Here is a 26931-nt window from a genome sequence, read left to right on the forward strand (position 1 = left end):
ACTGCAGTGGACAATAAGGATGACTTTGAAGTTGAGGTGAACGATAACAAAAACAACTTTTACGTGTATGACTGTCTAAAATCTTTGCCCACAAAGATCGAAGTAATGCAGTTTGTAATAGACCTTACTGACATATTACATTACAGGTCATTTAGCTGACGCTTTTATCCAAAGCGACTTACATTGCATTTTTAACCCATGGTTTTATACATTTTTGCTCAGGGAGCATATAGGGATTAGGTGTCTTGCTCAGGGACACTTCAACAGGGAGCATTGAGCAGCCAGGGCTTGAAACGCTAACCTTGCGGTTCCCAGCGGCTAGGTAAGGTGCACCCGGTCTACTCCATGCGCCAATGTCAACCTCCTGCGCCAACTGTCAACATATGCACAAAGCGGGGATTTTAAAAATGTTAAAATGGACAAGCCATAGTTGGACTGTATTGACATCTATTCCTGAAGCAAAGCGGTCCAAAACAACCAGGCAGCTGCATTTGGAACAAGATCGCCTGCCTGTAGAGATTGCTCTTGGATTGAATTGGTGCGCCCAAAGTGACACTTTTACATTCAAGACTTCATGGAAACACAACCACATAGACACAAGACATGGTATTATTTCAATCGTCAGTTCTATCTACGATCCATTAGGATTCTTGTCACCATTCACCTTGTTTCCACTGTTGCAACAAACCCTATTCCGAAAGCATTCTTACAACAATGGTGGGGTGACACTGGGTGAGTGGGGAGCACGGTCATCCTCCAATCGGAGTGTTGTGGGTTCGATCCCAGGCCTGGCTATCCCGCATGTCGATGTGTCCTTGGGCAAGACACTTAACCCAACATTGCTCCTGTAGCTGCGACTACAGTGTGTGAATGGTAGATACTGATGGCAGGTGTCACTGTGTATGGTTCTCCTGTCATCAGTGTATGAATGGCTGTGAATGGGTAAATGATGTCATGTAGTGTTAAAGCGCTTTGAGTGGTCAGAAGACCAGAAAAGCGCTAAACAAGTACGGGCCATTTACCATTTACAATGAACCGGCTGCTAGATTTGGAGAAGTTCAAAACATTGGTGGTCACGTACCATGCTGTGAATGGATCGGGTCCAGCTTACATCCAGGACCTGGTCAAACCCGACATCCCGACCCGCACTCTCCGCTCTCCATGTGATAAACTGCTTGTTCCTCATCACTGAGAGCAAAACACTCGACTAGATCACCACTCTCTGCTGTCCTGCTCCTAAATGGTGGAAGGAGGTCTCTGAAGACATCAGGACCACAGAGAGCCTTCACATCTTCAGACTAAAGACACACCTCTTTAGACTTTACCTCCACTAACACACTAACTAACTGTAGCACTTACATTGGACTTATAATGATACTTATCTATCACAAGTTGTAAAATAGCTTATTTGATGAAACTGCACTTTCTTGTTTCTTGTTCTTCTGAGTTTGTGTCCCTATGGTTGAAATGCACTTATTACAATGGACCTGAACCCAGATACACGACTCCAGAGGCAAAGTTCAAGTTTATTGCAAAAGGCCAAAAATAAAAATCGGTCTCGGAAGAGGAAAAATCCTTTACTGAAACTAAGAACTAAACTTATCTAGACGCCAGGCTAGAAAAAGAACCAACAGAAATTGAGCCTGAACAGATAACAGATTTCCGCCTGGATTTAGCCCTTTTTATTTCATGCAAACCTCAAAATTAAAAGGTTCTTTTTGTGTGTTGTATTGATTTATATCATATACCACCATTATATACCAGTAATATATAAAGGGATTTTGACACATCAGAACACTCACAGGGGTTCCCCTTCATCCCCACAGAAAAATTGTCCAGATAGACAAAGTAGTTACAGAGTTATTACACTTTTTATCATGGTATGGCATTTTTTGGAGCAGAGGCCAAAAACACCCTCGGGTGCAACGACCTGCAGCATTTGACCAACTGAACCCAGTGAGTATCTGAATCTAGTGTCAGGGGAGGAGCGAGAATTGGCAAAAGAAAATCTATTCAAAAGTCAAGTCAAATTCGTTATTTTTCTACTTCTATTAAGTGCACCACAGAAGGAGGACTTGCAGACAGATGATGACCGCCTGGGTCACGGTTTGGGGCATTTTAATCGTCCTTTTTCAGGTGAGATTTCGTGCCGTTTTTTATGAATAACACAACCATTACCGGCTGTTTCTGCCGTTCTTTTGTGTTAGATTTAGAGAACGAAAGATAAACTTGCCACCTTATTTTCCTTGTGTACACCTCATTAAACACGATTAGAAAACTATTTCTGACGATACTTTAGGTTCTGCGTTAAGCAGTTTTATTTCAGTTTGTAGTTGTAACCACTTGACAAAAACTGCTTTGCATTGAAGTTGGAAGAGTTCGGCTGTTGATAACACTCATGAATTATGGACGGTCAAAGTAATGATACTGCTCAGGTAATTTAAATTTAGAAACTTTATGTCTTTACAAATAGTCTCCACGGGCCTCGCTCTAGTTTCGTTTATGACGTTGGCAGATTAAATTCCAATCCAACGTGTTTCCAAGGTGGAAAAACCAACTCTTTAGATGGGATTGCTTACAAACAGCATTGTTTTGTTCACATTTCCTTTAACTACTTTACTATCATTTGGGGAAATAGTTTTTAAATTATATTCAAGTTGTAGCTTTTACGAACGTTTTTTTTTCTAAAGACTAGTTCATGGGGTTTTTGATGGTCCCAGAACAGTTTCGAAAATAAATTCCTTTTTTACTTCAGACTTCCAAATATGCTAAATTAAGCTTTTCAAATGTGAATTTGCTGCTACATCTATTTTATATTAATGATATTGTCTTTGGACTAGTTGTTAGACAAAATAAAAAGGGTTAAAAAACACCACACCCTGTCAGGGTGCAGGGAAGGCAGGACTCAAACGCAGACTTTCAAAAAACAAAAGGGACTTTAATAGTCAAAGATTCCAAAAAAGCAAAAGGTCAAGGAGCAAGAACGCAGACAGGACCATGGAACATCCAAAACATTCAACAATGACGCAACAAGTGTCAAGAGACACACAGGGCTTAAATAGGGAGGTGCAGGTGATTGGACACAGGTGGAAACAATCAGACAATCACAGGGGATGACAGGACAAGGCAGGAAGTGAAGTTACTCAGGGAGACAAGAGGCAGAAAACTACAAAATAAGACAGGAAATAAACCCACACCGTGACAATCCCCTTGAGCTCTCAGTATGTGTGGATTACACTAATGCTGACACCATGCAGGCTGAAAGGGTTAGCCTGTTACCTGCTGATTGGACACTTCTATACATCCTCATTATGATTGATGAAACTGCTTTTTTCTTCTCTTAGGCCTCCGCTTTAGTGCCGACCGAGAAGCCAACATGTGTACCTGGATTCCAGTCGGATATGTTGGTTTACCAGATAGTCAGGAAGCACCTGAGGTTGGGCACGAGACTGGGAAAAGGTAGGTACAATCCAGGAAGCCACTCTCACTCAATAGCAATGCAGACCTGGAGGGCAGGCATGTGCACAGGTAGTGATACTTCCGATCTGATCAGATACTTCAGATCTGTATGCTCTAAAATCTATTCTTATATGAAATTATCGATACTTTTGATACTTGTGGTGAGGTATATTGAACAGGTATATGACAAATGCATCAATTACTCTCTTGCTAAAACCTGGAAAAGATGCAAAGGAATGTGGATCTTACCGACCAATATCTCTTCTAAATGCAGATCACAAAATTCGGGCAAAGACCCTAGCTATGCGTCTAACAGTTGTCCACAAAGTAGTCTCTGAAGACCTAACTGGCTTCATAAGGAATCGCCACTCTTTCAGTAATATCTGCCGCCTGTTCAACGTTATCTATTCCCAAGAGAGATCCCAGAGATAGTCTCGCTAGATGCGGAAAAGGCATTTGACAGGGTGGAATGGCCATATGTCTTCAGGATTTTGGAAAGGTTTGGTTTTGGTCCTAGATTTGTGGCATGGGTAAAACTCCTCACCCAGGGCCTCTGTCGTCACCAATAGGTCAAACTCTGAATATTTCAATTTATACCGAGGTACCCGCCAAGGCTGCTTCTCAAGTCCTCTACTGTTTGCCTTAGCTATCGAACCACTATCCATTGCTCTTAAAGCATCCATCCATCCATCCATCCATCCATGGTCAAACCGCTTATCCTGCACACAGGGTCGCGGGGGGGCTGGAGTCCATCCCAGCCAACTTCGGGCGATAGACAGGGTACATCCTGGATTGGTCGCCAGCCAATCGCAGGGCTACACAGAGACATACAACCATTCACACATCTACGGGCAATTTAAAGTCCCCAATTAACCTGATCCCCAGAGCATGTCTTTGGACTGTGGGAGGAAGCCGGAGAACCCGGAGAGAACCCACGCAGACACGGGGAGAACATGCAGACTCCACACAGAAAGGCCATGTAGTAGTTCACATATACTACGGTAATGTTGGCCATAGTATTAAGGTAATTACGGTATCTGTATGAGCCACTTCACTATCTGTATACCGGCATTGGAGTTATAAGTAAACGGCAAGCAGACGTATCTTCTCCCTGTCTCCGTGTGCTCTTCCTTCACCTACAAATATTACAGTGGCGACGAGGTAACAAAGTGAATCCACATCAGTGATGAAAACTAAAGGTGTTTGATGAGTACAACTTCTCCTACATGCAAGATTTCACATGTTTTCTGGTTCGGAAGAAACCGTAAATGCTAGCTGCTGGAATCGATGCTAAGCAAGGCACAACATTTGAAAGTGCAAGCGCGCCCTCCTGTGGTGAGGGACTGTAACAAAAAGGGAAAATGGGGTTCAAGACAAAAAGGAAGTGGTTTAAATTGACAAAGAAAAACGGAGATTAACTGAAAGGGAAGTCAATTGAAGGATTCTTGAAAGAGGGGGAATTATAAAGTTGCAGAGACATTCAAATAAGACTACAACTGCAGAAATGGCATATATCGGAAAGGTTCCGGAATTTGACAGTAAGAAAGAAGATTTTGATTCATATTTGGAAAGGTTTGAAAGATGGCTGTCTGCAAATGACATTGATGCAGAGAAGAATGCTGATGTATTCGTGAGTGTTTTGGGTCCGACTGAATATGGATTACTAAAAAATTTGGTTGCACCAAAAAAAGTCAGTGAGGAGACTTACGATAGCCTCACGAAAGCCATGTCACTGCATTTCAAGCCGAAGCCTATCTTGATAGCGGAACGCTTCAGATTCTACAAACGACAGCAAAAGCAAGATGAATCAGTCTCTGAATATATCCTTGCACTGAAGAAACTAGCGAGCACTTGTGACTTTGGACAATTTCTCAATGATGCACTCAGGGATAAGTTTGTATGTGGCCTCTTAGGGGAGCAGTATCACAAAAGGCTACTCTCTGAAAAAGAACTCACCTTCCAAAAGGCCTGTGAAATTACACTTTCTCTAGAATTGGCCTACAAGGACACAGAAGAATTGAGAGAACATGCTGAGAAACCAAAAGATGCAGTTAACAAAGTCTTCAATACTTCAAGTGAAAGACGACATCACATGAAAGGTCAAAGTTTGCGTTACGACCGGTAGGATGTTTCTAGAGTAAAACAACGGGTTTCAGAGAAATGGCAGTGCTATCAATGTGGCAAAGATAACCATCAACCAACTGAATGCCACTACCGCACTGAAACATGCCATGGATGCGGGAAGGTTGGACATTTGAAAAGAGTCTGCAAGAAAATAAGACAGAGGGACAAAGCGCAACTGAAGAATTGCCCACTGTTACGTTCCCCAGTTTCTGTGTTTGGTGGCTTTGTTTTGTGCCTTGATAGGTGATTGATTCCAGGAGCAGCAGTCCCCAGACTGGAGATCTGGCCCCACCCACTCGTCAGTGGCTGCACCTGGATTCCTTCCCTCGCAACACATAAAGTGGTGCCATTTTGTTAGGAAGCTCTCGCTCGTTGGGTGTGGGTTGTAGAGCAGAGAGTGACTTGGAGTCTCTGTTAAATCTTGTTCTGTGTGCCTGTGAAATTTGTCATTTGTGTTTAATCCTGTTTTGTTTGTCTTTTGTTCCCAGGGAAAAGGGGAAGCACCTTGGGAGTGCGTAGGCAAGCTGCCCATGGGTCTACACCACCCGTAGTCATCCTCCTGTCTAGAAACACTAGGCAAGACCTGGGCGGACCACCCCCTGTATTTGGTTAGTGAGCCTTGCTAGTGCTCAAGGTAGGTTAGGGGGGGGTGTTTCAGGTCAGATAGGCAAGAGGGACTATTTTGTTTTGTTCATTGTTTTGGTTCCGCCCAGCCCCTTTTCCCAAGCAACCCGTATTTATATATATATATATTAATAAACATTCCTTTTTACGGGCTATATGTGTTCTGGTCGTCCGTGTACCTACACGCACCACACCTCTTTCCCCCATTACCACATTGAGATGACGAGCGGCGGGTCGTTGCGTTCCCTCCTCCACGAGGCGTGCGTAACAAAGTGGGGGCTCGTCCGGGATCCAACTTGCTTGGTTCCCATCTGGCCCTGCTGCTCTGAGCTCTGTGGTTGGTGGTTAGGGTATAGTAGTGGGGGTTGTGAATGGGATGACCTTTAATTTTGTTTTTGTGTTCGGTAAGTCGCAATAGTGTACATAATGGCTACTTCAGCCATCTCCAGTTTTCATGTCCCCTCAGTCGCCGCATATATCCTCCCGTTCCCGCTGGGCCGCCGCAGCGATCCTCCCGTTCCCGCTGGGCCGCCGCAGCGATATTCCCGTTCCCGCTGGGCCGCCGCAGCAATCTCCCGTTCCCGCTGGGCCGCCGCAGCGATCTCCCGTTCCCGCTGGGCCGCCGCAGCGATCTCCCGTTCCCGCTGGGCCGCCGCAGCGATCCTCCCGTTCCCGCTGGGCCGCCGCCGCAGCGATCCTCCCGTTCCCGCTGGGCCGCCGCCGCAGCGATCCTCCCGTTCCCGCTGGGCCGCCGCCGCAGCGATCCTCCCGTTCCCGCGGGGCCGCCGCCGCAGCGATCCTCCCGTTCCCGCTGGGCCGCCGCCGCAGCGATCCTCCCCTTCCCGCTGGGCCGCAGCGATCTCCCCTTCCCGCTGGGCCGCAGCGATCTCCCCTTCCCGCTGGGCCGCAGCGATCTCCCCTTCCCGCTGGGCCGCAGCGATCTCCCCTTCCCGCTGGGCCGCAGCGATCTCCCCTTCCCGCTGGGCCGCAGCGATCTCCCCTTCCCGCTGGGCCGCCGCCGCAGCGATCTCCCGTTCTGAGGCTCTCAGTCCCAGCCCCGACTCGGCCAGTCCCCGCTCCGAGACTCTCAGTCCCTGCCCCGAAGCCCCCAGCTATCGCGTGTTTAAGTACTGGGTTACGTTTGGTTGTTTTGTCGCAAACTGGAGGTTTGCTGTTTTTGGGGTGGGCGTGTTACGTTCCCCAGTTTCTGTGTTTGGTGGCTTTGTTTTGTGCCTTGATAGGTGATTGATTCCAGGAGCAGCAGTCCCCAGACTGGAGATCTGGCCCCACCCACTCGTCAGTGGCTGCACCTGGATTCCTTCCCTCGCAACACATAAAGTGGTGCCATTTTGTTAGGAAGCTCTCGCTCGTTGGGTGTGGGTTGTAGAGCAGAGAGTGACTTGGAGTCTCTGTTAAATCTTGTTCTGTGTGCTTGTGAAATTTGTCATTTGTGTTTAATCCTGTTTTGTTTGTCTTTTGTTCCCAGAGAAAAGGGGAAGCACCTTGGGAGTGCGTAGGCAAGCTGCCCATGGGTCTACACCACCCGTAGTCATCCTCCTGTCTAGAAACACTAGGCAAGACCTGGGCGGACCACCCCCTGTATTTGGTTAGTGAGCCTTGCTAGTGCTCAAGGTAGGTTAGGGGGGGGGTGTTTCAGGTCAGATAGGCAAGAGGGACTATTTTGTTTTGTTCATTGTTTTGGTTCCGCCCAGCCCCTTTTCCCAAGCAACCCGTATTCATATATATATTAATAAACATTCCTTTTTACGGACTATATGTGTTCTGGTCGTCCGTGTACCTACACGCACCACACCTCTTTCCCCCATTACCACATTGAGATGACGAGCGGCGGGTCGTTGCGTTCCCTCCTCCACGAGGCGTGCGTAACAAAGTGGGGGCTCGTCCGGGATCCAACTTGCTTGGTTCCCATCTGGCCCTGCTGCTCTGAGCTCTGTGGTTGGTGGTTAGGGTATAGTAGTGGGGGTTGTGAATGGGATGACCTTTAATTTTGTTTTTGTGTTCGGTAAGTCGCAATAGTGTACATAATGGCTACTTCAGCCATCTCCAGTTTTCATGTCCCCTCAGTCGCCGCATATATCCTCCCGTTCCCGCTGGGCCGCCGCATATATCCTCCCGTTCCCGCTGGGCCGCCGCATATATCCTCCCGTTCCCGCTGGGCCGCCGCAGCGATCCTCCCGTTCCCGCTGGGCCGCCGCAGCAATCTCCCGTTCCCGCTGGGCCGCCGCAGCGATCTCCCGTTCCCGCTGGGCCGCCGCAGCGATCCTCCCGTTCCCGCTGGGCCGCCGCCGCAGCGATCCTCCCGTTCCCGCTGGGCCGCCGCCGCAGCGATCCTCCCGTTCCCGCTGGGCCGCCGCCGCAGCGATCCTCCCGTTCCCGCTGGGCCGCCGCCGCAGCGATCCTCCCGTTCCCGCTGGGCCGCCGCCGCAGCGATCCTCCCGTTCCCGCTGGGCCGCAGCGATCTCCCCTTCCCGCTGGGCCGCAGCGATCTCCCCTTCCCGCTGGGCCGCAGCGATCTCCCCTTCCCGCTGGGCCGCAGCGATCTCCCCTTCCCGCTGGGCCGCAGCGATCTCCCCTTCCCGCTGGGCCGCAGCGATCTCCCCTTCCCGCTGGGCCGCCGCCGCAGCGATCTCCCCTTCCCGCTGGGCCGCCGCCGCAGCGATCTCCCGTTCTGAGGCTCTCAGTCCCAGCCCCGACTCGGCCAGTCCCCGCTCCGAGACTCTCAGTCCCTGCCCCGAAGCCCCCAGCTATCGCGTGTTTAAGTACTGGGTTACGTTTGGTTGTTTTGTCGCAAACTGGAGGTTTGCTGTTTTTGGGGTGGGCGTGTTACGTTCCCCAGTTTCTGTGTTTGGTGGCTTTGTTTTGTGCCTTGATAGGTGATTGATTCCAGGAGCAGCAGTCCCCAGACTGGAGATCTGGCCCCACCCACTCGTCAGTGGCTGCACCTGGATTCCTTCCCTCGCAACACATAAAGTGGTGCCATTTTGTTAGGAAGCTCTCGCTCGTTGGGTGTGGGTTGTAGAGCAGAGAGTGACTTGGAGTCTCTGTTAAATCTTGTTCTGTGTGCTTGTGAAATTTGTCATTTGTGTTTAATCCTGTTTTGTTTGTCTTTTGTTCCCAGGGAAAAGGGGAAGCACCTTGGGAGTGCGTAGGCAAGCTGCCCATGGGTCTACACCACCCGTAGTCATCCTCCTGTCTAGAAACACTAGGCAAGACCTGGGCGGACCACCCCCTGTATTTGGTTAGTGAGCCTTGCTAGTGCTCAAGGTAGGTTAGGGGGGGGGGTGTTTCAGGTCAGATAGGCAAGAGGGACTATTTTGTTTTGTTCATTGTTTTGGTTCCGCCCAGCCCCTTTTCCCAAGCAACCCGTATTTATATATATATTAATAAACATTCCTTTTTACGGGCTATATGTGTTCTGGTCGTCCGTGTACCTACACGCACCACACCTCTTTCCCCCATTACCACATTGAGATGACGAGCGGCGGGTCGTTGCGTTCCCTCCTCCACGAGGCGTGCGTAACAAAGTGGGGGCTCGTCCGGGATCCAACTTGCTTGGTTCCCATCTGGCCCTGCTGCTCTGAGCTCTGTGGTTGGTGGTTAGGGTATAGTAGTGGGGGTTGTGAATGGGATGACCTTTAATTTTGTTTTTGTGTTCGGTAAGTCGCAATAGTGTACATAATGGCTACTTCAGCCATCTCCAGTTTTGTTCATGTCCCCTCAGTCGCCGCATATATCCTCCCGTTCCCGCTGGGCCGCCGCATATATCCTCCCGTTCCCGCTGGGCCGCCGCAGCGATCCTCCCGTTCCCGCTGGGCCGCCGCAGCGATCCTCCCGTTCCCGCTGGGCCGCCGCAGCGATCCTCCCGTTCCCGCTGGGCCGCCGCAGCGATCCTCCCGTTCCCGCTGGGCCGCCGCAGCGATCCTCCCGTTCCCGCTGGGCCGCCGCAGCGATCTCCCGTTCCCGCTGGGCCGCCGCAGCGATCTCCCGTTCCCGCTGGGCCGCCGCAGCGATCCTCCCGTTCCCGCTGGGCCGCCGCCGCAGCGATCCTCCCGTTCCCGCTGGGCCGCAGCGATCTCCCCTTCCCGCTGGGCCGCAGCGATCTCCCCTTCCCGCTGGGCCGCAGCGATCTCCCCTTCCCGCTGGGCCGCAGCAATCTCCCCTTCCCGCTGGGCCGCAGCGATCTCCCCTTCCCGCTGGGCCGCAGCGATCTCCCCTTCCCGCTGGGCCGCAGCGATCTCCCCTTCCCGCTGGGCCGCAGCGATTTCCCCTTCCCGCTGGGCCGCAGCGATTTCCCCTTCCCGCTGGGCCGCAGCGATCTCCCCTTCCCGCTGGGCCGCAGCGATCTCCCCTTCCCGCTGGGCCGCCGCCGCAGCGATCTCCCGTTCTGAGGCTCTCAGTCCCAGCCCCGACTCGGCCAGTCCCCGCTCCGAGACTCTCAGTCCCTGCCCCGAAGCCCCCAGCTATCGCGTGTTTAAGTACTGGGTTACGTTTGGTTGTTTTGTCGCAAACTGGAGGTTTGCTGTTTTTGGGGTGGGCGTGTTACGTTCCCCAGTTTCTGTGTTTGGTGGCTTTGTTTTGTGCCTTGATAGGTGATTGATTCCAGGAGCAGCAGTCCCCAGACTGGAGATCTGGCCCCACCCACTCGTCAGTGGCTGCACCTGGATTCCTTCCCTCGCAACACATAAAGTGGTGCCATTTTGTTAGGAAGCTCTCGCTCGTTGGGTGTGGGTTGTAGAGCAGAGAGTGACTTGGAGTCTCTGTTAAATCTTGTTCTGTGTGCTTGTGAAATTTGTCATTTGTGTTTAATCCTGTTTTGTTTGTCTTTTGTTCCCAGGGAAAAGGGGAAGCACCTTGGGAGTGCGTAGGCAAGCTGCCCATGGGTCTACACCACCCGTAGTCATCCTCCTGTCTAGAAACACTAGGCAAGACCTGGGCGGACCACCCCCTGTATTTGGTTAGTGAGCCTTGCTAGTGCTCAAGGTAGGTTAGGGGGGGGTGTTTCAGGTCAGATAGGCAAGAGGGACTATTTTGTTTTGTTCATTGTTTTGGTTCCGCCCAGCCCCTTTTCCCAAGCAACCCGTATTTATATATATATATTAATAAACATTCCTTTTTACGGGCTATATGTGTTCTGGTCGTCCGTGTACCTACACGCACCACACCTCTTTCCCCCATTACCACATTGAGATGACGAGCGGCGGGTCGTTGCGTTCCCTCCTCCACGAGGCGTGCGTAACACCCACTAAAACCAGCTGCCATTCACCTGTCTTCATACACAGGAGATATCATACCTGTGCTGGGGAAGGTCCTGGTGCCGGTGAAGTATGGGGAACAAGAGTGGAAGTTTCCACTTGTGGTGGTTAAAGGCAGTAAACCGCCATTGCTGGGAAGAAATTGGCTGCAGAAGATAAAGCTGAACTGGGGCAAGATCTTCAGCCTTCAGAGAACTGAACCACTCACACTGCAAGACATGCTTGAAAAGCACAAAGACTTGTTCAAGGATGGATATGGGAAGATTAAAGACTTCAGAGCAAAGATTAGAGTGCAGAGCAATGCCAAACCCATCTTCCACAAGTCACGACCAGTACCTTATGCGTTGAGGGAAGCAGTGGAAAAAGAACTTGAGCGCTTACAGAAGAACGGAATCATTACACAAGTGGAAAGGAGTGATTGGGCTGCACCTATCGTCGTAGTACCAAAGAAAGACAAGACTGTGAGATTGTGCGGTGACTACAAAGTGACTGTGAATAGATGCATACTCCCAGAGGAAAATCCTCTACCAAACGCTGAGGACTTATTCGCTACTTTGGCTGGCGGAATAGTTTTCAGTAAACTTGACCTGTCCTTCGCTTATCAACAATTGCAGCTTGATCCAGAATCAGAGCAGTATCTGACGATACACACACACAAGGGCCTCTTCAGATACCACCGTCTGGCCTACGGTGTCTCCACAGCTCCGGCAGTGTTCCAACACACAATGGACCAAATCCTTCATGGAATGGAGAATGTAGTGTGCTTTATGGATGACATTCTTGTCTCAGCGCCTACAAAAGAAAGACATTTAGCAATATAAGATGAAGTCATGAAAAGGCTGGAAAAGCATGGAATAAGGATCAAGAAATCAAAGTGTGCATTCTTGCAAGATTCAGTGGAGTACCTCGGACTTCACCCAACAGCAAGCAAGGTAGAAGCCATTGTAAACGCACCAGCTCCACAGAATGTGACAGAGCTAAGATCATTCCTGGGATTGCTTAATTATTATGGAAAGTTCTTGGCAAATGTATCTACATTACTGCATCCACTTCACCAGCTGCTACACATAGACACACCATGGACATGGTCAGAGAAATGTGAAGACGCATTCAAAGCCTGCAAACAGCGTCTCCTGAACAGTAAGTGTCTTGCACACTATGACCCAGAGAAGCCTCTAAGGCTAGCATGTGACGCCAGTCCATATGGTGTTGGTGCAGTAATTTTGCACGTGCTACCCTCTGGTGAAGAGCAACCAATTGCTTTTGCATCAAGGACTCTTCCATCAAGTGAGCGAAATTATGCTCAAATTGAAAAAGAAGCATTGAGCATCATATTTGGTGTCAAGAAATTCCATAAGTACCTGTATGGAAGGAAGTTTGTGCTTTTGACCGACCACAAGCCACTTTTGACCATTTTAGGCCCCAAATCAGCAGTTCCAACTCTTGCTGCACTCCGCATGCAACGCTGGGCCTTAATCCTCCTGGCATATGACTATGACATCCAGTATAGACGTTCCGGTGACCACGCCAATGCAGATGCGTTGTCACGTCTTCCATGCAAGCATGACGTTGATGAAAGCACAGATGAGAATGAAGCCTTCTGTGTGTCCCATGTTGATCAGTTGCCCGTGTCTGCCAGAGACATAGCAGAGGAGACTAGACTTGACCCAATCCTCTCTAAGGTCCTGGATCTGACATTGTCAGGATGGCCAAGGTTTGTGCCCAATCCAGAGCTCAAGCCATTTTACTTGAGGAAGGACCAGTTGTCTACAGACCAGGGATGTATTATTTGGGGGTCAAGGGTAATTATACCGCCGAAGTTCAGGCAGCGTCTTCTGTCAGATGTGCATGAGGGACATCCAGGAATGACACGGATGAAGGCATTAGCCAGAACTTTCCTGTGGTGGCCTGCACTAGACCAAGAGATAGAGAATCACCTGAGTCAGTGTGCCGCGTGTGAGACTACACTGAACAGACCTGCTGCAGCACCTCTTCATCCTTGGTCATGGGCTACAACACCGTGGGAAAGAATACATGTGGACTTCGCTGAAATCAACAAGCAGCACTACCTGGTGGCAGTAGATGTCTATTCCAAATGGCTAGAAGTCCTGCCTACACAACTAACAACAGCAGAGAAGACTGCATATCTTCTCAGGAACCTCTTTGCGTCATATGGTCTGCCAAAGGTGCTTGTGTCAGACAATGGCCCTCCCTTTACATCGCCGGAGTTTGAGCAGTTTCTCAAGAATAACGGAGTACGCCATGTTCTCACACCACCTTACCATCCTGCGTCTAACGGAGCAGCGGTACGAGCGGTACAGACTTTCAAGAAAGCCTGGACGCGACTGGAAGCACAGTCTGTGTCACCCCATCTACGGCTTGCTCGGTTCCTGTTCACATATCGAAACACTCCTCACACAGTCACTGAACGCACCCCGGCTGAATTGTTCCTGAAAAGACAACCACGCACTCGCCTGTCATTACTGAAGCCGGACATATCCGAAGTGGTGGTCAAGCATCAGCTACAACAGAAAAAGGCTCATGACAAGCGGGCAAAGCCTCTGCGGATGTTTAATCTGGGAGAGAGGGTGTTAGTTCGAGATTTCAGACATCCTAAGAAACTGTGGATTCCAGGGGAAATTCTGCAACGGAAAGGAACTCTGACCTATGTAGTGCAAATAGGTCAACGCCAAGTCAAGGTGCATGTGGATCACCTTCGGGCATATAAAGCTTCAACACGTCCAAGCAGAATGGATGACAGCGATTTCCTGGACTGCACAGCAAGCTCTGAGGACCAAGCAGAAAGCACGGAGCAAGAAGATGCAGCTGCTGGTGCATCTCCGGAAGCTCAACCGGAGCGCCGCTATCCTGAAAGACAGCGAACAGCACCAGAAAGACTGAATCTCTAAATGTTCATGTAGAGATAATTACTTATTTAGTCAGTAATTATGTTCAGACTGCTTACTGTTATGTTATGAAGTTTAGGGTATGTTACTGTTAATTGAACCCGGCATATGTAGTTTAAGGAATGACTAATGCAATGAAGTATGTAGTCTGGCTATATATGTTATAATCTAGGAGGGAGGAGTGTAGATAGTATTAAGGTAATTACGGTATCTGTATGAGCCACTTCACTATCTGTATACCGGCATTGGAGTTATAAGTAAACGGCAAGCAGACGTATCTTCTCCCTGTCTCCGTGTGCCCTTCCTTCACCTACAAATATTACAGGCCACTGGGCGGAATCGAACCCAGGACCTTCTTGCTGTGAGGCAACAGTGCTAACCACCACGCCGCATCCCTTAACATTAAAGGGCTTAACAGATGGGGTACTGAGCATAGAGTATCACTATATGCTGATGACTTATTAGTCTATGTTTCAGATCTGGTGAAATCTGTCCCTGCACTAATTGGGATTCTAAAACAATTTTGGACATTCTCAGGATATAAATTAAATCTCTCCAAAGGTGAATGCTTTTATGCACAACATTGATTTATCTTATTTACAAAATTTGCAGCATAATGCCAAGAAAAGAGAGCAGAAGGACCCGCAGCAGACCGACTGTTAGTTGTCATTTCAGTTTTTAGCTTGGTGTCCTACTGTATTTTAATTTAATTGTTGATTTTAATTTGAATCATTCTGGCAATGGGTGCCCTATTGTTTTGGTTTGAGCACTTCCCCCCATAATGTCTGTGCATGTGCGTGCTGGAGGGAATGGTGTGGTAATTATTTCCAATGTTCAGTATTATGAAATATGGATTACTTCAGGAAAGGGCATTTAAGCTTTGAAGGCATCAGACAAAGTTAAAGTGACAGACTCATTTTTCTCTCTTCCAAAGATTAGCTGCCTGCATTGTTCTCACTGAGGTCTCGGGTTGCAAACAATGTCTTATAGGCTTTGTTTTATTCATTAATCAAAAAAAGGAGCACTACACCTTACTACATGGCTACACTTCAACTATTCAAATTCAGAAACAAATTAATTAAAATGTACAAACATCCAATTCAATTGAAGTGATTGGCCCTTTTTTATCCAGCGGAATGTGACAGTATCAGTCAGGTATCTGTGCAACCCTCTTTGTAAAAGCAGCTGAATGATTCAGTTTAGTTCGTATACTCATCAGTGCATTGAAGAAAAGTTTTGCCATCAAGTATGGTTCTTTGTCCCTGAAGACATCCTTGAAATCTTTGCGTAGTCTTTTCCAACTGCACTTCTTTTGGTTGTCTTAGGTGTGCGCTCGCCAAGCCGCTGTCTGAATCCTGCATCAATCTTGTTATAATATAACAGTCAGGGGTTTTATTTTTTTAGATTTAAATTAGATTAGATTCAACTTTCTTGTCATTGTACTGAGGCAACCAAATGCACTTTAACATCCAACCAGAAGTGCAAAGTAGCAAAAATGTGCAGAGTATGTGCTTATGTAAAGTGTAATAAGTGAATAAATAGATATGTACAGTAAGAAATAGTTGTGCAATATGAACAGTAAGAAATGGATATACAATAACAGTGCAAATGTTCAGTGGCTGGAGGAGGGTGTGTGGCAGTCAAGCCAGGGTGGAGGGGGAGTACAGTCACTGAGGGAGATGTGTGTGTGTGGGGGGCAGAGTTCAGAGTTCAGGGGGGACAGAGTTCAATAGAGTGACAGCCGCAGGGATGAAGCTGTTCCTGAACCTGCTGGTCCGGGAACGGAGCACCCTGTAGCGCCTCCTAGAGGAGACGAGGGCAAACAGTCTGTGGCTGGGGTGAGAGCTGCGTGCCCTCTGCAGACATCTCTTGCTCTGGATAGCCTCAATGGTGGGGAGTGAGGAACCGGTGATGCGTTGGGCAGTTTTCACCACGCTCTGCAGTGATTTACGGTCCGCGACAGAGCAGCTGCCGTACCATACTGAGATGCAGTTTGTAAGGATGCTCTCTATGGTACAGCGGTAGAAATTCTCTAGAATCTGAGGAGACAGATGGGCCTTCTTCAGTCTCCTCAGGAAGAAGAGACGCTGGTGTGCTTTCTTTACCAGGGATGAGGTGTTGAGGGTCCAAGAGAGGTCCTCCCCCCGTCTAAAATGAACTGAAGTCTATGAACAGCATCCTCACATAGCTGTTGTTATTGTCCACGTGAGAAAGGGCGGAGTGTAATGCCGTGGAGATGGCATCCTCCGTACTCCTGTTCTTGCGGTAGGCGAATTGGAAGGGGTCCTGTGTGGGTGGTAAGCAGGTTTTGAGGTGAGCCAGGACCAGCCTCTCGAAGCACTTCATGATGGTTGGAGTGAGTGCAACTGGGCGGAAGTAATTTAGGCTCACTGAGGTGGAGTGCTTTGGCACTGGCACGATAGAGGTGGTTTTAAAGCACGTGGGGACAGTAGCTTGGGCTAGTGACAGGTTGAATATGTCAGCCAGGACCTCAGCTAGCTTCCCAGCACAGGGCCTGAGCACTTGTCCGGGGACGCCTATAGGCTTGAGCATCACCTGATCTGAAAGCGGTGTCTCGTGCCTTCAGCAATAGGCGGACCTCTTTGTTCATCCATGGCTTCTGGTTGGGGAAGGTGGTAATTCGTTTAAGTGTGGTGACACTGTCGATGTTGGTGTTGATGAAGTCCAGAACGGAAGAGGCATAGGAGTCAAAGTCCGTGTGGGAGTCCAGTGTGGCCTGAGTGGCAAACACACTCCAGTCCGTGTGTTCGAACAGAAGCTGTAGTGCAGAGTCTGCTCCTTTTGGCCACACATTTAACTGTCCTCACTGTGGGTGTCACATGTTTGATGAGTGGTGTGTATTTCTGGAGAAGAAACAAGGAGAGGTGGTCAGACTGTCCTAGGTGGGGGAGGGTGGCTGCCTTGTAGGCATCAGCCATGTTGGTATAGACCTTGTCCAAAGTCTTGTCTCCTCTCGTGGGGCAGGAGACATGTTGGTGGAATTTGGGGAGTACGGTCTTTAGGTTGGAGTGGTTAAAGTCACCCGCAACAATGAAGGCTGCCTCCGGATGTAAAGTCTGTTCCTTGCTAATGACAGTATGCAATTCTTTCATTGCCAGTTTAGCATTAGCATCCGGTGGGATATAAGCTGCAGTCACAACAGTAGATGTAAACTCCCTGGGCAGATCGAACGGTCTACACCTAACCATGAGATACTCAAGGTTAGCAGAGCAGTGTCTCTCGATGATAGCAATGTCCGTACACCAAGCATTGTTCACATAGATGCATAGACCACCGCCTCTGGTCTTACCGGAGTCCTCTGTTGTTCTATCTATTTATCTATAGTAATTGGATTAGGATAAAACCATTTTGGTCAAAGGACGTTTTACCACTTTACATTTGTTACAATACATCACTATAATGATTATAAGACATATGATACAGACAATGAGAATAGTAATAGCAGAAAAATATGAGGCACAATAGAAAAATGATTGCTTAAAATAAAATAAAATAATAATAGTAGCAGTGTAATTATTCTTTAGAAACGTTATCAGTCTACATCAAACTTATTCAAACTCTGCATTAATGGAAACAACATGGCCTAGAGTTTTTGGCTGTGAAGTATGTGGGAGATGGAGCTTCAAACTGTCCCACTGGAAGACGCAGCAATGACTTGTAATGTAATGTAATGGTTAATCATTTCCACTTTGAAATTCCAGTGGGCTTCTCTGACTGCACGGAGCGCAGAGCCTTTCCTTTCCACAGCGATGACGACCATTTCACAGTGCAGACAGACGGCATGTTGAAGGTCAGACTTCGAAAGCCTCGACTGTACAGTTTCCAACTCTCCCCTTGTTTCTGAAATCCGTCCGCATTGTTTTGTGCCTTTAAAATGAATATATGTGAAAACTACCGTTCAGGTGGTTGCACACAATAACAAAATGCTTTGACTCAATTCAGGTAAAGTACAGTAAAATAACTAGTACAGTAAAAGTGACTCCTACGTTTATACTTTGGGTCCTCCTGCAGCTCAGATGCTATTTAATATCTTCAACGCTTTGGGTCTTCAGGAGTTTGTTGACATGTGGAGATGCTTTAACCCAAATCTATTACCAGCAGGATGACCCTTGCTCATGGGCTGATTTCTCCCGTGTCGCCCCCTCTAGGTAAAAAGACCGATTGATATTCATCGCCATCGGGAATTCACTATCCATTCCTGGGACTCAGAAGGTCACAGAATAAGTGTTCCTGTCCAAGTAGTGCACCATGGGCATCGCCACGGGAATCACCACCATGATGTTGAGCGTCACCATGGAGAACGCGAACACCACAACCATCTGCACCGCCACACCAAAGTGGACTCTGCTGAAAACACCGAGGTACACCACGGCATGAAGTATACTTAAAATAAAACGATTTGCAATATATTTTGCAACATACACCAAATTGGTGTTTTTATCAAGGCTCTTTAACTATCGACATTATGAGAGGCAGGTGTGCCAGTGAAAAGGTTCTGCATGCAAAGACCTGTTTCCTGACACTGCCCCACTGTGGCTGTGTATGAATGGCCCAGGCTCAGTGGCTTGATTCTGTTAGCATCCTGTACGTCTCTTTCATACCAGGCCTACAAGAAGACTTCCTGCTGGCGTTGTTTTTTTCGCCACTGCTCTTGATGCATTGCAACTTGCTGAGGTGGACAATAAAAGTATTGTAACCCGAAAAATGTAATAAAAATTCAGACAGAGGTAGTAATGTAAGGTAATCTCATTTCATTTATTTTAAGAAAAAATGCTTCACCTGCAGAGCATGATGTATAACTTTTTCCGGTCATTTTAAATTTGAATTGGTTAGGTCCTTTTAGTTAAAAGTAATATTGCAACGTTAAGTTGTGTTTTCCCAATTGCGGACCGGAAGGCTGCATTCGTCGGCCGCATTTGAAGAAGTCGATGTGCCTTCAGAACTGTGACGTTAACTGTAGAAAAACGACAGGGTTTCAACTATGCATTAACACTCAGATATGCACACGCACACAAACGCAACATCCCAACATAAACTCCCTCAAAGGGGTAAAGGGTACTGTGGTATATTGACTTGATTTAGCTTTATTGTTGGCTACATGCCTCGTCAATACCTAACAGCTACATGGGCAGCAGGTCTTCCTCTTAGAGTTGATGTGTTTATGTTGTAGTTCTCCGCCGTATCAATCACCATCCAATGTCTAGAGTCTGTCTCACTAACTGGCTACAAATGTACTTTTTTCTTCCAGAGTACAACAGATCAACAAGTGCCCATTTTGCAGTTTGCCAAGTCTGTTGAAGGTCTGAGGAGGAGGAAGAGAGACTGGATCATTCCTCCATTAAGCGTTCCTGAGAATAGCAGAGGACCCTACCCACTAAGAGTAGCTCAGGTAAGAGGAACTTAAGCCCCTTCGATATTAAACTATTTGTTCTGATTATTTGTTTGCCTGCTTTTTATTTTACAAAACAGTACATTCACATATTTGTAAAACTCTCTCAGCTCTATAGTTTTCTCCAATTGCTCTTTATTTATCTTTTAGTTAAGTTATCAGTCCAAGTTATCAGTGGAAATTATAATCAGAAAGCATGGATGTTCTTGAGTCTACTACTAGTCCGACCTCGGTGGTACTTCTTTACTACGGGGAAAACTCTTTAGCGATACTGTCACTAATGTAATGGTCAGTGAGCGTGGTATGACTCTGGCCTGGTGTGTTTCTTCCAGATCCGTTCTAGTGAAGATAAAGTAAAGAAAATCTACTACAGCATCACTGGTCCAGGAGCTAGTGAGGCTCCTAAAGGCATTTTCACCATAGACCGAGACTCTGGTAATCTGTATGTCACACAACCACTGGATAGAGAAGCAAAAGCATCTTACATGGTAAGCACCCTCTTATGTTAGTTGACACGTCTAAATCAGCCAGCGAGGCAAATGGAGACTCTTTGTACTCCTTTTCCTTCTTAATGTATTATGTTAGAATCTTCATCACAACTGCAATGTGTAATCTGGCCACCATGAACTTATCCTGGGATGATCCTGGGAGACTGACCGCAATCCTTGCTGGATGAACAAACGGTCCAATGATGCCGTTCTAGACCCAGCACTCCGCCGCTGGCATTTTAGCTGCCCCAGACCCAATAATTGAAAATCATCCTTGGGAAGAAAAGATTTCCACGGACCCTTGAAGCAGCCAACTGTCGAAGCTTTATATTTCTCAAATTTTTTATTTTACTGCTCATTTTGGTGCCTTTCCAAAACCTATAGATCATTGGAGGGAAATCAGTGGCACAAATGTTTGTCGTGCCCCCATTTTGCATGCAAACAATATCGAATAAAGCATCTAAATGGATTATTCATCATCATGCAGTTTTATAATTCAAATGTGTTTGTCCCATTCAGTTTCAAGCACACGCTGTGGCAGATGGTGCAGGAATTGCTGAACAGCCTATGGAAATTATAGTGAATGTAATTGACCAGAATGACAACAAACCAGTCTTTGCTCAAAGCACCTTCCTGGGAGAAGTTGCTGAGAGCTCACCAGGAGGTACAGAACGGATCTCCTTTCAGCCTGAAGATGTCTGTTGATGTTCAATGTTTTCACAAGACAGACCACATTTAAAGTTCTTGTGTTTTCCCTCGAGCTTTGATACTCACTTGACTTAAATCCAGAACCTGCTCCAACACTGAGGGACCTTTTCTTATGTGACCTGTGAACCCACAGAATAATGTGGTCTGCTAGGGATGGCAATTCTATCCTTTAATCATCCTCCGCTCCAAGCATCCTTTAGTTAAAGAAATACTTATATTCTCACAAGTATGTGAGCATCTGAATGAAGCTGACACTAATGGCAGATGACAAAATCAAAAACAATCTTTGCCCTTTAGTCATTACTCTTAACTGGTAGTGGTCTAAATAAACTTTTTTATTTACATGCAATTCATCATAGCTGTAGATCGTACATTACTTTATAGATTCCAGAGCCCCTCCACGAATGCAATGTACTTATTTTTGACCTGACTTCTGATCTCAAGGTTCTACGGTGATTAAGATTGAGGCCACAGATCTTGACGAGCCAAATAGTGACAACTCCGATATGCGCTACCGTATTCTGAGCCAGGATCCAACTTTGCCCTCGGACCCTCTGTTTGCCATCAACCCGGTCACTGGCGTCATCAAAGTCAACGCTCGGCGGCTCGACCGAGAGGTTTGCCTTCTAATAGTCTGTCTCTGACTGTCTTTCGTGCTGTCTCTGGTGCCGACTGAGAAATAGTTTTACGTTGTAGGTAGTTTAAAAGTAAATGTGTTAGATTGGTATGAACATACTGATTGAGCTCTCACATGGCTGATCATTAGTGTCAGACTCGATAGCTTTATACGATTGGCTAATCTTTCTGGGTACAGTTGAAAAGATCAAATTGTGCATATCAGGAGATTTACTGATTTACTGGAAATGAATGGATACAAAACCAGATTAAGGATGTTGGCTAGAATAGACACAAAACATAACATGTCATTTAGCTGACGCTTTTATCCAAAGCGACTTACAATAAGTGCATTTCAACCATACAAATACAAACTCAGAAGATCAAGAAACAAGAAAGTGCAATTCCATCAAATACGCCGATGTAAAACTACAAGCTACAGATAAGAACCATTATAAGTCCAATGTAAGTGCTACAGTTAGTTGGTGTTTTAGTGGAGGTAGAGTCTGAAGAGGTGTGTCTTTAGTCTGAAGATGTGAAGGCTCTCTGTGGTCCTGATGTCTTCAGAGAGCTCGTTCCACCATTTAGGAGCAGGACAGGAAAGAGTGGTGATCTTGTCGAGTGTTTTGCTCTCAGTGAGGAGGAACAAGCAGTTTATCACACAGAGCGGAGAGTGCGGGTCGGGATGTCGGGTTTGACCAGGTCCTGGATGTAAGCTGGACCCGATCCATTCACAGCATGGTACGTGAGCACCATGTTTAGAACTGGATGAGCCACCGGTACCAGTGAAGAGAGCGGAGGAGTGGAGTAGTGTGGGAGAATTTAGGAAGGTTAAAGACCAGTCGAGCTGCTGCATTCTGGATGAGCTGCAGAGGTTGAATGGCGGTGGCAGGGAGACCTGCAGGAGGGAGTTGCAGTAGTCCAGGCGGGAGATGACAAGAGCCTGAATCAGTACCTGCGCTGCCTTCTGAGTGAGAAGGGGACGTGATCTCCTGATGTTGTAGAGCGTGTATCTACAGGATCGTGTTGTCAGTGACGTTGGGAGTCAGGGAGAGTCGGCTGTCGAGTGTCACGCCGAGGTTCCCGCAGTCAAAGTGGACGTTAATGATAATAATAATAATAATAATGGGGCGCGCAGGCAGGCAGTGAAGGACCCAACCGTGTAGGAGATTCCAGCAACGGGAGCTAGACTGGAGGAGACAAAGGCGAAATGTCACACTCAGAAACCGGCTTCTCTGTGAAGCGATGCGTGGGAGCCGTATTACCACTCGGGATGCGAGATAATCTGGCGAAGACTGGAGCTCCTGCAGATCCTTAAGAAGGGTGTTCTGAGGGTAGATGATTAACAGGTGTGATGGCAGGAGTGATCCAGCCTCCGCCCAGGAAACCTGCCCTCACCTAAGACTCAGAAACCAAACAGCAACAGCCAAGCATGATTGTGACAAAAACATGCCAAAGAAACTGTACGACTAGCAAAGAGTTTTTTCCGTTCTATTTTTTGGAACAAACATTTTTCCATTTATTCACAGAGAATTATTGCTAGGTGATTTCATTTTTGTTCAATTTATTTTGTAAAGCTTAAAAAACACAAATCTGTTCACATGCGGGGCACAATCTCCTCTTTTTGTGTTCAAAGGAATGTTCAAAGGAATGTTTGTCATCACGTTACCTCACACAAGCCAGTGCTAATAGGACTATCATTTAGCTACTTTGCCTTTCTAGATTGTGCTCCAACAAAGTTTGTAAAATGACATAAAACATGTTTATGCCCTCCAGGTGTGTTAAAGTCATTGTGTCTCTTCTGACAGAAATACCCAAAGTACACTCTGGTGGTTCGAGCAGCAGACATGAGAGGAGAAGGGTTGAGTGGGGAAGCAAAAGTCATCCTTACGGTCACTGATAGCAACGACAATGCTCCGGCCTTCACTCAGCCTGCGGTGAGTACAACATGATTCTGACGGGAGATTTATAGATTTACAATTGACTAAACGTCTCCCCAAGTGAGACGGTGTCCAATCCTAGCTCAGAAACCATGACTAGTCAAAGCAGATCTGTCATGTTTTGGACTTGTTTTAGTTGACCATTTTCTTACTTACTTACTTACTTACTTTCTTCGCAGTACGAGGCATCAGTTGAAGAAAATAAAATAGACGCTCATGTCATTACAATGTCGGTCACGGATGGCGATGAGCCACTTTCGGCTGCCTGGAACGCCATGTTCACAATTGTCGCTGGTGATCCCAGAGGACTTTTTACTGTGAAAACAACAGAAAGTAACAAACACGAAGGAATCATTTCTACTACCAAGGTAGGAAATGCAGTTTTAACATTGTAAATGATTTTCAGCAACAATTCATCTGTTTTTTAGATGAAAATCCTTGCAAGGGATTGATGGAATCTGAGAGCCGGTTGTCCAGCAGTAGATGTGAAACATTTGCCTGATGAATTGTCCTGTGCTTTTCCTCTAATCCAACAGGCTCTTGACTTTGAGAGAAGCACCCAGCACACTCTTCTGGTTGCAGTGGTGAATGAGGTTCCTTTTGCTATTCCACTGCTCACTGCCACAACCACAGTGGTGGTGACTGTGGTGGACGTCAATGAAGCTCCAATCTTTAATCCAATAGAGAAGCAAGTGTCAAAGCGGGAGGACCTCGCTGTGGGCAGTGAGGTGGTGCAGTACACTGCTTCTGACCCAGACACTGCACGAAAACAGATAGTCACGTAAGATCAAACTCTAATTGTTGTCTTCAACAATAATTAAACACAAGTTATCACTGGCAAAAGCTTTAGGTGTGAATTCTCTAACCTTTGAGGGCAAAAGGAGAAAGCCTTCATATCAGCTCAGCCTACTGATGGTGAATTTATTACCAGGGATAAAGTGCTTTAATCTTGCATTTTACCTCCATAGTAAAGTGCAGACAGCCTTTACCACATGTTAACTTTTGTCTTGCCAAGTTATTGTCTAATTTGTTGTTTCACTGCAGAATATTAGAATGAAGCTGATTTTGTTTCTGCAAAAGGTTTTCTGTCTACATGAATGTTAATGTTCTGTGGTTTTGTTTTCAGGTATAGAATAATCCGAGACCCTGCCGGATGGTTTAGTGTGGCCAAAGACACTGGCCTGATTAAAGTAAAGAGTCTCATGGACAGAGAGGGCAGCTTTGTAAAGGACAACAAATACACAGCACTCATTGGCGCATCCGACAATGGTAAGTGTGAGGCAAGACTTGTACAAGCTGTTTTGCACAGCTTTAGGGGAAAGATCTGACTGATGATTTAACTTCTTGAGAATTGTGTGTGTGTCTCCTCACCAGATGATGTGCCAGCCACAGGAACTGGTACTCTGATAATCCAGCTTGAAGATGTCAATGACAATGCACCCACCATTGAGGAACGTTCAATCAGGGTGTGTCTCCTTTCACAAACTAGATTAAATGAATTATTGTGTGCAACTTAATCTGTCAAGGGTGTGTTTAAGTACTGTACAATGCTGCACTCTCTTTACTGCACTGTTGTGACAAAAATAACTGAGCTGGGGGGGGGGGGGTAAAGCTCTTGATCTACGACTCAATCTTTGTTCCTACCCTCACCGATGGTCATGAGCAACAGAACTAGGTCACAGGTACAAGGGGGCAAAATGGGTTTTCTCAGGAGGTTATCAGACAGCTGCTGCTCTTGTGTGAGGTTGAAGATGAGACGTCCAATTAGTGAAAATATTGCAGCAAAATAGTCTCTCTGTATATAAATAATCCCAATAAAATTGTACTATTTTAATGGTAATGTATTAAGTGTAATTAAACCGTATCTCCTTGTTTTTGGGGAAATAAGACCATTAAGTCAAATATAATGCGCCTTTTACCTGTGTAAGCATATCAAACTGAGCAACTGGAACATAGTTAGTGTATCTAGCATGACGGCATTTAATCAACCATTTTTCTAATCCTGTTTGTTTTAACTCCCCGCCCTGTCTTCGCAGTGTGAAACATCAGTTGAAGAAAATAAAAGGACGCTTGCATCCATACAACTTTGTTGGCTGAACATTTGCATCCTCTTAACAGTCCTATAAGGCACTTTTACACATCAACATCAGATTAACCAGGAAAAAAGTGTTTAAGAAACATAATGGCCTTAATTAACCGGTTTTAATATTTTGAGAAAAGGGGGGAGTGGTCCTTTTTAAAGCCAAGAACTACAACCAAGAAGAACTCTAACAGTGACTACTTGGCCAGTACACTGCTTTTAATTGTACCTACTACTATTCTCTTTACATCCATAAATTGTCCTTTCCGATACAGCTCTTTGCGAAACTGGTTAGGGCCATAACAGAAATACTCACATTGGGGGCTTTTATTTCCCTTATTTGCACTCAGGGACACCACAAATCGCTCCTCGCACCCATGTTTCAGCCAACTGTAAAGTCTCCCGCTTACAAAAATCTAATCTAATATTTCTCTTTTAATATGATTCTCAGTTTAGATCATTTTAAGGAATACGTTTTAGAAAGAGTTTTAACAGCATATGTGCGTATTTTGCTTATAACTAATGAAGCAAAATTAAGTTTCCTTTAAAAATGTATTCCTTTTGCTATAGTTTCCTTGGCTGATATTGTGCATTAAATCAATCATCAAATAAATATGTACTTCATCCTTTTGTTCCTCCTACTACAACTAGTAATAATACTACTAATAATAGTAAAAGTGATCATAAATGTGAAACAAATTGGAAAACATGATTGTATTAAGAAATTATTTCAAATTCAAAATAGTATGTGTCACACCGCAGTGAACTGGTTGGGTTTGTTTTATTTTGTCTGGTATTTTTGTCTTGTCATTTCCTGTTTTATTTTGAAATAGTAACTCTCCTTTCCTTTCAGGTCACTTACCCTTCCTCATGTGTCACCAGTCTGATTATCTTCCCTGATTCCCGATTGTGTCCACCTGTTCCCCATTGCCCTCCATGTGTACTAATAGTCTGCGTCTCCCTTTGTCCTGGGGGGTATTCCAGAAAGCGGGTTATGTGAAAACTCAGAGTAACTTAACCCTGAGATCAGGGAAATTCTGAGTTATCCGTTCCAGATAGAGAGGTAACTGAAACTCTGAGTCAATCACCATGGTAACAGACTCTGTTACCGTAACCTGCTCGCTGGCAGGTTTACCAAAAGAAACCCAGAGTTTCCAACAGTCTCCTCCCACATGAAGAAAGCTGGTAGACATGGATTGTACATTCCTACCAAATCCAATTGACATCAAAGCCTTAAACCACAATTACACATAGCCGGGTATTTACAGAAACGAATATTTCTGCCCCTCTGTTTTCAAAAAAGT

At 46.5% G+C, this 26931-nt stretch overlaps 1 protein-coding gene across 1 annotated transcript; it reads left to right on the forward strand.

Moving 5' to 3' along the window:
* The first annotated feature begins 1955 nt into the window (after positions 1-1955).
* Positions 1956-26388, forward strand: LOC120820440 (cadherin-1). Its single transcript, XM_078104626.1, has 14 exons — positions 1956-2136; positions 3345-3459; positions 18109-18197; positions 18556-18768; positions 19656-19796; positions 20129-20284; positions 20804-20948; positions 21437-21609; positions 23416-23544; positions 23727-23915; positions 24084-24328; positions 24674-24816; positions 24922-25013; positions 25584-26388. The coding sequence occupies exons 1-14, from the start codon at positions 2086-2088 to the stop codon at positions 25671-25673; spliced, it is 1971 nt and encodes a 656-aa protein (XP_077960752.1). The 5' UTR covers positions 1956-2085; the 3' UTR covers positions 25674-26388.
* The last annotated feature ends 543 nt before the right edge of the window (positions 26389-26931 follow it).

The sequence above is a fragment of the Gasterosteus aculeatus genome, chromosome 6, assembly GCF_964276395.1.
Source record: "Gasterosteus aculeatus chromosome 6, fGasAcu3.hap1.1, whole genome shotgun sequence".
Classification (NCBI taxonomy): Eukaryota; Metazoa; Chordata; class Actinopteri; order Perciformes; family Gasterosteidae; genus Gasterosteus; species Gasterosteus aculeatus.

What these genes read in the sequence shown, in the direction of transcription:
- LOC120820440 (XM_078104626.1), top strand. Translation starts at nt 2,086, where the DNA reads ATGATGACCGCCTGGGTCACGGTTTGGGGCATTTTAATCGTCCTTTTT. An exon ending in TGCTGAGAGCTCACCAGGAG is followed by an intron (nt 20,949 to 21,436) that starts GTACAGAACGGA and finishes TCTGATCTCAAG; the next exon opens with GTTCTACGGTGATTAAGATT. An exon ending in CATTGGCGCATCCGACAATG is followed by an intron (nt 24,817 to 24,921) that starts GTAAGTGTGAGG and finishes TCTCCTCACCAG; the next exon opens with ATGATGTGCCAGCCACAGGA.